General features: G+C 40.9%; 1 protein-coding gene across 1 annotated transcript in view; it reads right to left on the reverse strand.

Annotated features, from left to right (window-relative positions):
* Positions 1-12,732, reverse strand: part of LOC135102231 (uncharacterized) — a 36,584-nt gene extending 23,852 nt beyond the window's left edge. The window contains exons 1-2 of the mRNA XM_064007106.1: positions 12,578-12,732; positions 11,390-12,293 (exon numbers count right to left, since the gene is read on the reverse strand). Of these exons, the coding sequence (XP_063863176.1) occupies positions 11,390-11,698 (309 nt within the window). The 5' untranslated portion in view covers positions 11,699-12,293; positions 12,578-12,732. The remainder of the gene's footprint in view (positions 1-11,389; positions 12,294-12,577) is intronic.
* Positions 12,733-15,000: the final 2,268 nt, after the last annotated feature.

A 15,000-nucleotide genomic window follows, 5' to 3' on the forward strand; every position in this document is an offset into this window, starting at 1 on the left:
AAATGGCTAATCATGTTTTTGTAGTGCAGGAAATGCCACGTGTAGGCCTGATGGCTTCTTGCAACTTCCCTTTTCTTATGTTGTTTTAAATCTCTTGGCCTGCGTCTAGCCTCGCCAAAACTCTAAGGATATAAGACATACAAAACAGTCGGTCTGAAAGTTACTCTTCATACCAGAGTTGATTTTCCAGTTGTTTATAAGTTGCAGTTCGCCGTTATGCGTTTATAATATGCGAATATGTGAGAGAATAGGGCGTACGATAAGGGAAATTAAGTGAATGATGAAATAGAAAAGAATAAAGAACACATTAAACTGTAAGGGACTCGTAGAAGTATTTTGCGTACTTGTAGTATGGCGCTTATGACATTAAGGTGAGTAAATAGGTGATAAGACAGGACAAAATGTAAAGTAAATAACATTAAAAGATAACTAACTGTAATGTGAATGTCTGATAAAAAAAAAAAAAAAAAGTGGGCATAAACTAATTAAAATAACAGTATAAAAAAAAAGCTAGCACTAATTCTAATGAGCCTGAATAATGCAATTGATCATAATCATAATACAAAAAAAATTAATCAAAGAAAATAAGAATGGCTAATAAGAACCTGAACTAGAGTTAATAACGCCACTAAAGATAGCATTACTCTGAAAACACTGGCAACCGTAACGCGAATGTAACAAAACTAAAACACAAAATACTAAAAATAATAACAAAAGGACAATTCAGTTACCGTTAGGGCCCACATATTGACAGCTCTTTCGTTCATGTCTCGGCACAAGCAGTAGCAGCTGCAGCAGCTGCAGCAGCACCAACACCAATCCTAAAGGAATCTTCAAGCTACTTCACACCAGGAACACCACAAACCCATCAATTTCATGTAGTGACGAGTAACACAATCCACATTAATTCATCATCACGGACACTGAATCATTGTCACTGGCGTCGTTATAACCACCCCCTCAATTCACCACACACACATCACCACTATTGACACAAGCACGCCGCAGATCAACGGCGCGTATTCAGATGCTTGATAGCAATGTACAAAACACGATGCGCAGACTTTGAACTCCCACGCATGCGCATCCTTGTCACGCGCGGGATAACAGCAACCACCCCACCACACCCACCACTCCACGTCACCTTTTACTCTCATTTGTGTCCTTGCTTGCCTTCACAGGACCGAGGACACGAAATAAGTTCACAACGGTACTTAGAAACAGAGGAAGGGAGAGACATTGAGGTGACGGTGGTTGTGAGAGTTGAGAAGGGAGAGGGAATGCAGGGATGAGAGGCTGTGGCGAGGGGCAGGGAGAGAGAGGACACTGAAGCGACTGGTGAACAGGAGAGGAAGACTGAAACTAGCGGGGTGAAAGAACGTTGTGGTAGTGGTGATGGTAGTGGTGGTAGCGGTGGTGGTGGTGGTAGTGGTGGTGGAGTCAGGGGTTGGTCTCTCTCTCTCTCTCTCTCTCTCTCTCTCTCTCTCTCTCTCTCTCTCTCTCTCTCTCTCTCTCTCGTACCTCTGCCATTTAAGTATTTGAGAACTTAACAGACGAGTTTCATTGTTTCTTTTTATTCTTTCTTCTTCTCCTTCTACTACTACTACTACTACTACTACTACTACTACTACTACTACTACTACTACTTCTTTTTTTCTCCTCCTCCTCCTTCTTCAACTGTTCTCAATATTTTTGTCTGCTTAATGGGTGGAGTCTCTCTTTATCTCTCTCTCTCTCTCTCTCTCTCTCTCTCTCTCTCTCTCTCTCTCTCTCTCTCTAACAAGCAAGCAAAGTGATAATATGTAGCAAAATCGTAGACACATGGGAGGGAGAGAGAGAGAGAGAGAGAGAGAGAGAGAGAGAGAGAGAGAGAGAGAGAGAGAGAGAGAGAGAGAGAGAGAGAGAGAGAGAGAGAGAGAGAGAGAGAGAGAGAGAGAGAGAGAGAGAGAGAGAGAGAAGCCACTTCATTATCATAAACCAGCAACCGCGCGCACACACACACACACACACACACACACACACACACACACACACTACCTATTACACAACAAAGATACTCGCTATGCAATCTCTCTCTCTCTCTCTCTCTCTCTCTCTCTCTCTCTCTCTCTCTCTCTCTCTCTCTCTAGTAGTAGGCAACTTCACCTCCAGTACAAACAGGAAGAACAGGTGGAAGGAAGAAACGAAACAGGAGGAGAAGAAAAAGAAGAGTAGAGAAAACCTGTTTTATAGAAAGGAAGAGAAGGATACAGATTCAGGACTCTCTCTCTCTCTCTCTCTCTCTCTCTCTCTCTCTCTCTCTCTCTCTCTCTCTCTCTCTAGTAGTAAGCACTTCATCTCAAGTGCAAACAGGAAGAACAGGTGGGGAGGAAGAGACGAAAGAGGAGAAGGAGAAGAAAAGAAGAGTAGAGAAGACCTGTTTTAAAGAAAGGAAGAGGAGGGTACAGATTCAGGACTGACTCTCTCTCTCTCTCTCTCTCTCTCTCTCTCTCTCTCTCTCTCTCTCTCTCTCTCTCTTTCTCTCTCTCTCGGATATAGTGTTTCTCTAATATAAACGTGAAATATGTGCCGTGAAACACACACACACACACACACAGAGAGAGAGAGAGAGAGAGAGAGAGAGAGAGAGAGAGAGAGAGAGAGAGAGAGAGAGAGAGAGTGTGTGTGTGTGTGTGTGTGTGTGTGTGTGTGTGTGTGTGTGTGTGTGTGTGTGTGTGTGTGTGTGTGTGTGTGTGTGTGTGTGTGTGTGTGTGTGTGTGTGTGTAATATGCAAAACGTGAAAATGTAGAAAGACATGGTTGTTATGACACATTCGTTTCTTTTTTTTTTCTTTTCTTCTTCCTGTTTCCATTGTATTCAGTAAGATTTTTTTTTTCCTTACCGCCTGACTGTTCGTGTGCATGCCAGGAAGTGAGTGTGTCATGTACGTAGCCCAGGCGGTGACATGAGACATAGCAGCTCGTGTTTTATCAGTGGCGACATGAACAATATCTATAATAACATCAGTAACGGGATTGACGGGAGGGTTACAACAACAACAACAACAACAACAACAACAACAACAACAACAACAATAATAGCATCACTAACAAAAAGCATCATCACTATTACCTTCACGACCATCATCACCAGTCCAATAACAATCAGCCTACAACAACAACAACAACAACAACAACAACAACAACATCACTACCACTACCACCACCTCCTCGTCCTTCACCCCCAACACAACCACCACCAACATAACCACCACCATCATCAACAACAACAACAACAACAACAACAACAACAACAACAACAACAAGCGGGTCACTAGCACCACTAAACAAACTTGGTAGCAGATAACAGTGTCCCCACCAGTTAAGTTGAGGCGGACTAGCTATCCTCTCGCGACCCTGTTTTTCTTGTCACTAACCTCACCGAGACGAACTAAGCATAGGGTTTATAAATATGTGATGATCTTTGCTTGTCCCTCCTCCTCCTCCTTCTCCTCCTCCCTCCTTCCTCTTCTTCTTCTAACATTCCTCCTCCTTCTCCCCCGGCTTGCTGTCACTAGACTCAACAAGACACCACCAAGCAAAGGGTTTATAAGTATATGCTGATCTCTTCCTGCTCTCCTTACTTCTCCTTCTCCTCCTCCTGCTCCATTTTTTTTTTCTTTTTCTTCCGAGGAGTGACTTATGTACGTAGCGAAGTAAAAGTATTTCCTAACTCTCTCTCTCTCTCTCTCTCTCTCTCTCTCTCTCTCTCTCTCTCTCTCTCTCTCTCTCTCTCTCTCTCTCTCTCTCCTGGTTATACATTACAGGTTATCTTAATAAATATACAATGAGGAATATTACATACAGGAAGAGGTTCATTAAAGAGAGAGAGAGAGAGAGAGAGAGAGAGAGAGAGAGAGAGAGAGAGAGAGAGAGAGAGAGAGAGAGAGAGAGAGAGAGAGAGAGAGAGAGAGAGAGTAGGTACGTAGATGATGTGGGAGGGAAGTGAAAGTACGTAGATATGGGTTTAGTGTGTGTGTGTGTGTGTGTGTGTGTGTGTGTGTGTGTGCGCGCCCCCAGGACAAAAAAGGTTCTGTAGAGAGAGAGAGAGAGAGAGAGAGAGAGAGAGAGAGAGAGAGAGAGAGAGAGAGAGAGAGAGAGAGAGAGAGAGAGAGAGAGAGAGAGAGAGAGAGAGAGTGTGTGTGTGTGTGTGTGTTGCCACTAAAATGGTACCAATGATATATTAAACAAAGTGTGTGTGTGTGTGTGTGTGTGTGTGTGTGTGTGTGTGTAGGTGCACGCGCGCGATATTACACTTGGTCAACTTTACTTTTCATTCCGTTTTCATTTAAACAGAAAAGAGAAAACAAAATAAAATCGGAAAAAAATGAAATTGAATTAGGATCGTGGAAATCCAAGCTAAACATTTTTCTATTTTTCCTTTTTCTCTATTTTTTATTTTTCATCCTGCATTCAATATACGGAAAAAAAGATTGAGAATAAAAAAGGAGGAAAAATGAAAATGACAATAAAACAGGTGTTGCATTTAAATAAAACAAAATATGCTACAAATGCAGATTGAATTAAATGAGCGAATACAAAAAATAAAAAAAGGAATGAGAGAGAGAGAGAGAGAGAGAGAGAGAGAGAGAGAGAGAGAGAGAGAGAGAGAGAGAGAGAGAGAGAGAGAGAGAGAGAGAGAGAGATGTAACTAAAAAAAATAGATATAAGCAAGTTTGGAAATCGGTGTGTATAGAGAAGGAAGGAAGAAAGGGAAGGGGAAGGAGAGAAGAAGGGAGGAGGATATGAGTGTAAGAGGGAAGGAAAAAACAGACACAACGAGGGAATGAAAGATTGATGAAGGCAAGGAATGAAGGGAAAGGAGTGAAAGAAGGAAGCCCTTGACGCCCTTGAGAAACGGAAGGAATAGTCATCATAACCTTCCTCCTCTTCCTCCTCCTCCTCCTCCTCCTCCTCCTCCTCCTCGTGTATTTGAAAGCAAACAGTGCATCATCAGTATTTTCAAGGTTCAAGGAAGAAGAAAAGAAAAGAAGAAGAATAAAAAGAAGAAGAAGAAGAAGAAGAAGAAGAAGAAGAAGAAGAAGAAGAAGAAGAAGAAGAAGAAGAAGATGTACTTTTTTTTCTCGTGACGCAAGAAAAGAAGAGAAAAAACTACACTACTACTACTACTACTACTACTACTACCTCCATCCCATTCTTCTCTCCTGCCTTTCACCTCCTATCCCTCCCTCCTATATATCATACACAAACTCTTCCCTATTCCCTTCAATATAAGCATCTACAACCCTGCCCCCTCACCCTCCTCCTCCTCCTCCTCCTCCTCCTCCTCCCTTTCTCTTTTCGCACATTGTATGGCACTCTAGCGAACCCTCCCTCTCTTCCTCCCTCCCTTTCTCTTTTTCCTCCCTTACTTTCATAATTTTCTCCCTTTCCCTACCTCCTCTTCCTCTTCTAATGTCATCAAATCTCTCTCTCTCTCTCTCTCTCTCTCTCTCTCTCTCTCTCTCTCTCTCTCTCTCTCTCTCTCTCTCTCTCTCTCTCTCCTATATCATCTTCTGTCTCTATACGTAAAATTAGACCACATTTCCTCATAATAATCTCATGTGAATCAACAGGTCTACTACTACTTGTTTTTTCCTTTGTATTCATGTATGCTTCCTCCACTCTCCTTCAAATTTTAATGCATTAAGACACTATATGAATGCTAAACTTTCCTTCTATTTGCACACCACGCACAACTCGTCATGTCTCTAAAATTCTTAACTCTCACACGTGTCTCTTACCTTGACACTAGCGCCATCTATGGGAGGCTGAGGTGGTGGTGGTGGTGGCCTCGCATGCTAGAATTTAAAATCTCTCTCTCTCTCTCTCTCTCTCTCTCTCTCTCTCTCTCTCTCTCTCTCTCTCTCTCTCTCTCTCTCTCTCTCTCTCTCTTCTCGACCTTTCCCTTACTAATCTGATGTATGTCCTTTATGATCACTATCTTAATTATCATCACTATTATCATTCACTGCAAAAACTACACCTATTTTCAAGCTTTATTCATCTCTCTCTCTCTCTCTCTCTCTCTCTCTCTCTCTCTCTCTCTCTCTCTCTCTCTCTCTCTCTCTCTCTCTCTCCCCCTTCACCTTCTTCCTTACTAGTCAGATGCACGCCCTTAATGTTCATCTTGGTCATCATTATCCTTATTATCATCATCATCTGTCCACTGAAAAACTACTACCTTCTCTAGCTTTCTGTATTCATCTCCCTACCTTCTCCAGTCTTTTTCCGTTCATCTCTGTATCTGTTGTCCGCTTATGACGGGTAACCCAGTGAAATTTTGTCTCATTTTTCTATTAAGTGTTCCATATGTATGCCGTTGATGTTCTTTGTCTGTTTACCGTACAATATATATACGAGTATTTGCGAAACCACTCCACCAGATATTGCCTCATCTCTCTACTAATTTATTTGTCTATGTCTTTAATGTTTCCTCTCCTATTCCTGTACATATTTGCATTCTTTATTTCCTCTATTTTATTTTATTTCTTGCTTTATTTCATTTATTTTTTCTGTGTTATTGCAACTTTAATCCTCTCGCACGTTCTCTCTCTCTCTCTCTCTCTCTCTCTCTCTCTCTCTCTCTCTCTCTCTCTCTCTCTCTCTCTCTCTCTCTCTCTCTCTCTCTCAATCTTACATAGTCACCTCCATAATATGACCTTGGTGTTGTGGCTTCATAATTGAACAAATATATGATTTTTTACTCCTTTCATTTCCTAAACATTTCTCAATTTATAAACATCCTACAGCCTTGGCATGACACACTGGTCCCGTTTCCTTCATATTTGATGCTTCCTGACATAATTTCTATTAGGATTTGTGAACCTTGTAGTCTCCCTTCAGTTTCTCTCTTTTCTCTTTCTTTATTTTCTCAAAAAAAAAAAAATCTTACACAGTGATCCGTTTCCTTTCTATATATTTTTTTCTTGACATCATTTTCTGTTCTGATGTGTTGGTTTTGTACAGTAATCTACCTTCACTTAATCCTTTCCTTTCATTTCTTTTGCTTTTCCAACTTTAAAAAATCTTACAACCTTGTCATGGTACACTGATGCGTTTCTTTCCTATATTTTCTTCTTGGCATTATTTCTATTACGAGTTGTGGGTCGTGTAATCTGCCTTCACTCCTTTCCTCTAACTTCCTTTATTTCCTCAACTTGAAAAAAACACACACTGATTAATTTCTCTTCTATATTATTTTTCCCGACTTCATTTCAACTCAGGTTTGTGGACCTTGCAGTCTACTGTACCTTCGCTCGCAGACCAGCAGCTTCTTCACCGAACTGACCAAGGGCGCCGGAATTAAAGGGACGTGTGACCCACTAACACATGTACAGTAAGGTCCCGGAAAAAAAACAGGTGGCCTACTGACTTACTAAAAGACGGATTGCAACCTTATATCCAATTCTGGATGAATCTTTTGGCTCTTTACTTTAGGGACTGGCACCTCAGTGGGCCTTTATATTATATTATATTATATTATATATATATATATATATATATATATATATATATATATATATATATATATATATATATATATATATATATATATATATATTATTGTTGCTGTAGGCCAGTGCCACTCTTTCATAAATAAAATGTGGACAGTAGATATATTACCGAGACATAAGTACAAGGAAAACAGGATAGAACAGGGCAGAACAGAGATAGAATGTTTCGAGTCCTTACCATATAAGGACAAAGAACAGAATTAGAATGTTATTACTGAAATATTACCACAGGGAGAACAGGACAGAACACAGCAGAACAAGATTATCGTGCCCTGGCCAACTCATAACCACAAGACGAACAGGGAAGAACAGCACGCATTTCATCAGCAGGCAGTACAGCTGACAACAGCAACAACAACAACAATAGCAACAACAACAACAACAACAACAACAACAACAACAACAACAACAACAACAACAACAACAACGACGACGACGACGACGACAACAACATCAACAGTGCATTAACATTAACCTCCTTTACTTTTCTTACCACTTAAATTCACTTCCGTCCCCGTCTTGTTTATCTTCCAATGTCCTTCTTCCCCTCTCACCATCTTACCTTTTTCTTCTTTGTCAGTGTCTATGTTAACACACACACACACACACACACACACACACACACACACACACACTCACGCCTCAAGGTCACGCTTACTGAGTCCGAGATAAAGGCAGGAGTGGCGGTGACAAAATTTCCCGTTACCAAATTACGTTGGCTAATTCTTCCGTGATTACCGACCAGATTTGCCTTGTTATTATTATTATTATTATTATTATTATTATTATTATTATTATTATTATCATTATTATGTTTAACCGGAAGCCGCTTTTAATGTCTTCGTTCCCAATAAGCTTATAATTGAATTCTTTCTGATGTTCATTTGTTTGTTCATTTTAATGCGCACACACACACACACACACACACACACACACACACACACACACACACACACACACACACATACACACACACACAGCGTCAATGCAGATACACTAAATATGTTCAGAGGCGGAGAGAGAGAGAGAGAGAGAGAGAGAGAGAGAGAGAGAGAGAGAGAGAGAGAGAGAGAGAGAGAGAGGGAATCACATCACATTAGTCATACAATCAATCACAACAATACTAAAAAAATAATGGTCGAATAAATAGCAACAACAACAACAAAAACAACATCATCATCATCATCATCAATAAAAGCACAAGCTATTACTTAAGCAAATTATCTATACAAGAAAAAAAAAAAAAACACACCAGCTCCCATTATCCGTTTTCTCTCACGGGACAATAACAGCAGCTGAGCCTTCCCCCTTCCCCCACCCCCGTATCCCCTTACTGGCGGCCGTGACTCCATTCCGCACCGCCCATAAAGGTTCCAGTCCCTCATAAGCCTGGCGGGGCGACACGTTTATTAGGTAAAGATGAAGGGTTCCTACCGTGAGTGCTCATGGTGGTGGTTGTGGTGGTGGTCGTGATGTGATGGTGATGGTGGCTGACTGTGTATCTATCTGCTTATTTATTTATCTATTTACCTATTTTAGTTTTTCTTTCGAGGGAGTAGATTTTAGTTTAGGTTGAGTGAGGGTTGGTGACTGACTGATTGACTGACTGACTGGTTGACTGGCTGACCCTGGTTCTTGTGAGTGAGTGATTATTATTGGGGCTTGAGTGAGTAACTGATTAACTCTTACACTGACCGACCTATGGATTAAATTATTCTTAATTAACTGACTGACGAAGTGACTGACTGACTCTTTCTCACATACACACAAGTCAATCCCCCCAAAAAAAATCAAGTAAATACATTCGTTAGAGAGAGAGAGAGAGAGAGAGAGAGAGAGAGAGAGAGAGAGAGAGAGAGAGAGAGAGAGAGAGAGACAAGGATTTATCGTTAGTCATTGTCTCCTTGATATTTTTAACTCTCTCTCTCTCTCTCTCTCTCTCTCTCTCTCTCTCTCTCTCTCTCTCTCTCTCTCTCTCTCAACATTCCTACACTCCTTTATCTCTACCCTTTGGTTTGTCCTTCGTGTGATAAACTTTGCATACACGAACAGTATTTCCTTATGATCTTTTTTTTCTTTCTTCTTTCTTTTCTCCCTATTGTCCTTCCTCTGAGTCATTCCTTTTATTATTGTTCTGTTTTCTTCTGTATAATTTACTACCATTCTCGTCCCTTCGTTGTTTCCTTCTCTCTCTCTCTCTCTCTCTCTCTCTCTCTCTCTCTCTCTCTCTCTCTCTCTCTCTCTCTCTCTCTCTCGACTCCTTCAACGGCAAGGTCGAATTTCCATCCCCATTCTCTCTCTCTCTCTCTCTCTCTCTCTCTCTCTCTCTCTCTCTCTCTCTCTCTCTCTCTCTCTCTTGCTGTGCTGGCATTCTAGTGAACAAACAACACAAGGCTAAAAAAAATAATCATCCAGAGAAAGCTGGATAAAACATTGAAAATCTTTTTGCTGCTGTTGCTGCTGCTGTTGCTGCTGCTGATGATGATGATGAGACAACAACAGCAACAAAAGCAACAACAGCAACAACAGCAACAAAAACAACAACAACAACAACAATAGCAACAAAAATAACAACAACAATAATAGCAACAATTATGTGAAAAATACAGCAACAAAAATAAGACACGATAATGAAAAAAACGATAACAAACAATTAGCTATCATATAACAATAATAATGAATAATAATAATAATAATAATAATAATAATAATAACAATAATAATAATAATAATAATAATAATAATAATAATAATAATAATAATAATAATAATAATAATAAATAAGTTATGCTACAACTGTTCACCACTCAGAAAAAAATAAAAATACACGCACACAAAAAGTTAATAATAATCATTATAGTCTCATCGGCAATAAGCAATCAGCGTAACGTTATTATATCAGTAGTACAAGTAACATTAAACGTGCCATCTACACACACTGGTCTTGAGGACAGAACAATACCTCCACAAACTGTCCATACGTGATAAACCTTCAACTTTTAAGCAAACCGTTCAGGAGAGGAATATATCAAGTGTCACACTGTTAAGCAAACCTTCTCCTGTTTCCTTTCTCGCTGTCTTTCTTTTTCAATCTGCAAGGAACATTCACCTCTACCTGTTTCTTTATAAGTGTTATGGTTCTTGTTTTATATCTAGATCTGCCTGTCTACTCACTTTTGGGTTAAGTAAGGTTAAGACAGATTAGGTTATAGATTAGCTTAGCTTAGGTTGGATAAGGTTAGACAGGAGAGGAGAGGTTTGGTTTGGTTTACGTTAGTTTTGATTAGAAGAGTACGTATAAATTAGGTTAGATTAAAAGAGGATAGGTTATATTAGGTTATATCAGGTACCATATTTTTATTCTAACCTATCCTATCTTATCTTAACCCATTCCAAAACTAGCTGTGATCCAAATGTTACATTCAATATTGTAAAGTTTCGCTAGATCAAATCATATAAGGTAATATAACTCAACCAAAACTTATTTTCTCTTAATCCATGCCCCCCCACCACCACCCCGACCCCCCCCCAAAAAAAAATAAATAAATAAATAAAGCGTCCCATGCCCCCACCACCACCACCCCCCAAAAAAAAGTAATCTCCGTTTTGAATGCAAGGTTATTCAAATGAATTGCTTAACACAAGCACAAGAAGAAAGTATAAACAAATAAAATAAAATAACAAATAAGATAAAACGAACTATAGATATCCGTAAGCCCAATTTTCAGTACAAAGTTCTTCAAATAGGCTACTGAACACGCACGAAAACTTCACCTTGCGACACAGGATAGAAAAAAGAGCAAAAAAATGAACTAAACGTCTCAGTGTGCTTACCTCCTCAGCTCCGAAGTGGCGGGCGTTGTCCCTCTCCCCCGGGGCGGCACTCAGGATGTCCTCCATGTCCCCATCGCCCACCGCCACGCCGGGAGTCACGGCACGGAAATCAGCGGCAAGGGTGGATGGGGCCAGGATTCCCTTGTGCGGCCCGTGGTAGATCTCCCCGACCCCTCCGGCGCCGGGGAAGAGCAGCAACAGCTGGTCGAAGAGGCTGGAGTTCCCCATGGTGGTGATGTTGTCGGCGTCAGTAGGCAGGACTGTCACCTCCACGCCGCCCAGATGTACTGATATGCCGCTGCTCGACATCTTGTGACGTGTGTACTGGCTTTGACACTAACACTAACTTAGGTGTATCTGATGGAAAAGGCACTGATTGTTGTATCTAGCGGCACTCTTTTTCACTGTAGGTGTTTTTTTTTTTTTTTTTTTTTACTGCAGACACTGGGTTTTACTGAACTGTCACTGGTACTCTTGTTTTCACCAGGCACTGGCACTGTTACTCTACCGTAGGCACTTGTGTATTTTTTTTATTTACGAAAGAAGCCAGGTACTCTTATTTTCACAAGCCACAGGCACTAGTACTACAATGTGGGCACTGGTAAGCACTTTTGTTTCCTATTTCAAAGACAGAATGCGGCACTGAGTTTTGTTGATACTGCCTTAATATTTAACACAAACACGTCACAACTACAGATTTTTTTTTCTTTTCACGATATATAGCAAACTATGGTATCTTCAAGAGATCCACTCCTACTAGTCACTCTGCTGCAGTCTCCACGTGTCTACCTGGCGCAATGTTGACACTCACACAAGCATAGTCCTCCTCTCTTCTTTCCTCCCTCGTCTCGCCACGCGCGTCATTAGCATTTTGTGCAAGTCAACATCTAGTCATGCTGGATGCCTGAAAAATGTATAAAAAAGCCTTGGTTATTTCCACCTCTCGGCACTTCGCGAGAGACGCCGACAGTGTACACAACGGATGGATAGAAAGTCTTGCACAAACACCGCCACTATCAACATTTCCACGCTCCGTTTCTTCGGTTTGCAATAGTCACGGGGAAATTAGCACCGGCTGGATTGGGTCATGAATAGATCCACTCATTGACACAGAGGCGGAAGGAAGGAAAAGTAGGCCGCGTCAATTACTTGCTGGTAGGTGGAGGAGAAATCCAAAGAACCATTCACCTGTCAACAGGCGGCAGCGACGGCGGCGGAGGGGCATCACTTGCTGCTTCTAGGTCAAGATGAACACCAACTAAACTAGACGCTTCTACTCACAACACTCTCAACACACCGTGTGACCCCGACACACACACACACACACACACACACACACACACACAGCGCCTTCTGTGCTAACAACAGCCAAAACAGACATACATGCTAGCTAGCTAACCGGCACGAAGTTTTCAATGAAGTTTCCAGTTCATGCACTGCCTCTGATACAACCAATAGGTTTTGCGTCTTATGGTGACACTTGTCCTTCACGATTTTTCCTGTTTGTCGATTACAATTGGTTCTCCTTAAGGAAATTTATAAGAAAAAAATCGAGGTCGAAGATTGTCACCCGGTGCATACATAAAAAAATAAAAATAAAAAATCTGACACACAAACGTGGATTAAAATTGACATGAAAAAATCGGGAAGAAAGTCACCTTTGAAGGGTAGAACTCCTTGACCCGATTGAGCCAAATGTTATCGTTCGTCTGGCAGCGCGAAGCCTGGCGTGGGAGGGGAGGGGCGTGGCGGGATGGGAGGGGTAGGACTAGGCCGCGCCACCTGTCACCAACAGCAGCCAGCGACCTCAACGCTTCAGCAGCTACGTGCCTGAATGTGCCTCCACGACGCACATGAGACAAGCAATCTGTCACAATAGATAACAATGAATGAATAATGCTACGAAGCTCCAGCGACACTCATGATTCTTGCATTGCGTATCGTAAGAAACCAAACATGGGACGGCCTCTTAGTGCAATCTTTTTATCCTCTGTACACTAAACATGAACTTGCTTTAAATTCAGATGACAGCACTGTATAATCAAAGTTACTAATGCGTCATACGATGCATTCTAGATACACAATTGAATAGTGAACGCCGAAATTGATGAGAAATCGAACCAGGTGTAAAACGTTCGTCAGATGCAAGATAAGCACAGTATAGTTAAGGTTACCAATGCGCTCTACGATATGTTCTACATCCACAGCTAAGTAGTGAATACCGAAAATGTTGTAAAATCAGACCAGATGCAAAACATTCGTCAATAGTGAGGTGAGGATGTGTGGAGGCGAGTCAAGGCAAGGCTTACAATGGCTCTACGTACGTGACTTCAAGGTCGCGCGCCGCCTGTCGATTCAGTCCGCTGGGTGTATGCCAAGCCAGCGCCAATATCTCCATTAATGGTTATACCGATACAGGGCCGATGAGTGGCTGGCCTGACACACACACACACACACACACACACACACACACACAACATACACACACACACACACAGGCCAAGCACACGAGTAGGCTACTTTACTAAACCAATAATGTTCTCGTTTAATCCTGATTGCAAAAGAAAGTGAAAAGAAAAGTTGTCCTTCCTTCCTATTATTACTTTATATTCTGATCGCCTCCGGAATGTAAAGTGAAACCGCGGGATTTAAGTTGCTGGCACTCGTAAACATTCGCGTGTTGTGGAGTGCCTTTGTGGAACTAGAAAGACGATGTCATGACAGTACCAATAATGAGCACAACGAAAATAGTAAGTGATAATAATGGCAGTAGTAGTAGTAGTAGTAGTAGTAGTAGTAGTAGTAGTAGTAGTAGTAGTAGTAGTAGTAGTAGTAGTAGTAGTAATACAAAAAATACAAAAAAGTAGTACAAAAAAAAATAATCCGTCCATTTAAGCAAGGCGGGTTTGCAAGCTCGCAGCTGATTGGTTGCACCATTCTCTCGCTAGCACTCGTGTCAAGACACATTTTGCGTGCTCGAGTGAGAAATGTTTCTATATTGTATGCCATAACTCACTTCATATACGGGATAGCCAGTTTTGGCTGACACCATCAGACTTAGCAGAGGCTGTAGAATCAAGATGTATTGTAAATATTTGATAAAAACAAAAAGGAAAATGGTATTATGACGACTTGAACTGTGAAGATGTAAAAAAAATGTTTATAACATGTTTTACTTATGCTCGCTATTTTCAACAGTTAATCATTGAATGCCGAAATATATTATTACATTATGTAGGAAAAACTGTAGCGAACACGAGTGACATGCTGCTACAAATGACTCTGTATTTTCAATATTTGGAGTTTTATCTGCATTCTGATCACATTATCGTGTTCACGAGAGATTTTTTACGTAATGTAATGATATATTTCAACAATCAACGAGCAACTGTTGAAAATACCACGCGTAAGTAAAACATGCTATAAACATTTTTTTTTACATCTTCACAGTTCAACTCGTCGTAATACCATGTTCCTTTTTATCTTATCTTTTTTTTTTTTTATGATACATCTTGATTCTGCAGCCACTGCTAAGTCTGATGGTGTCAACCAAAACTGGCTATCCCGTATATAAAGTGAGTTATGGCATACAATATAGAAACATTTCTCAC

This window comes from Scylla paramamosain, chromosome 7 (genome assembly GCF_035594125.1).
Source record: "Scylla paramamosain isolate STU-SP2022 chromosome 7, ASM3559412v1, whole genome shotgun sequence".
Taxonomy (NCBI): domain Eukaryota; kingdom Metazoa; phylum Arthropoda; class Malacostraca; order Decapoda; family Portunidae; genus Scylla; species Scylla paramamosain.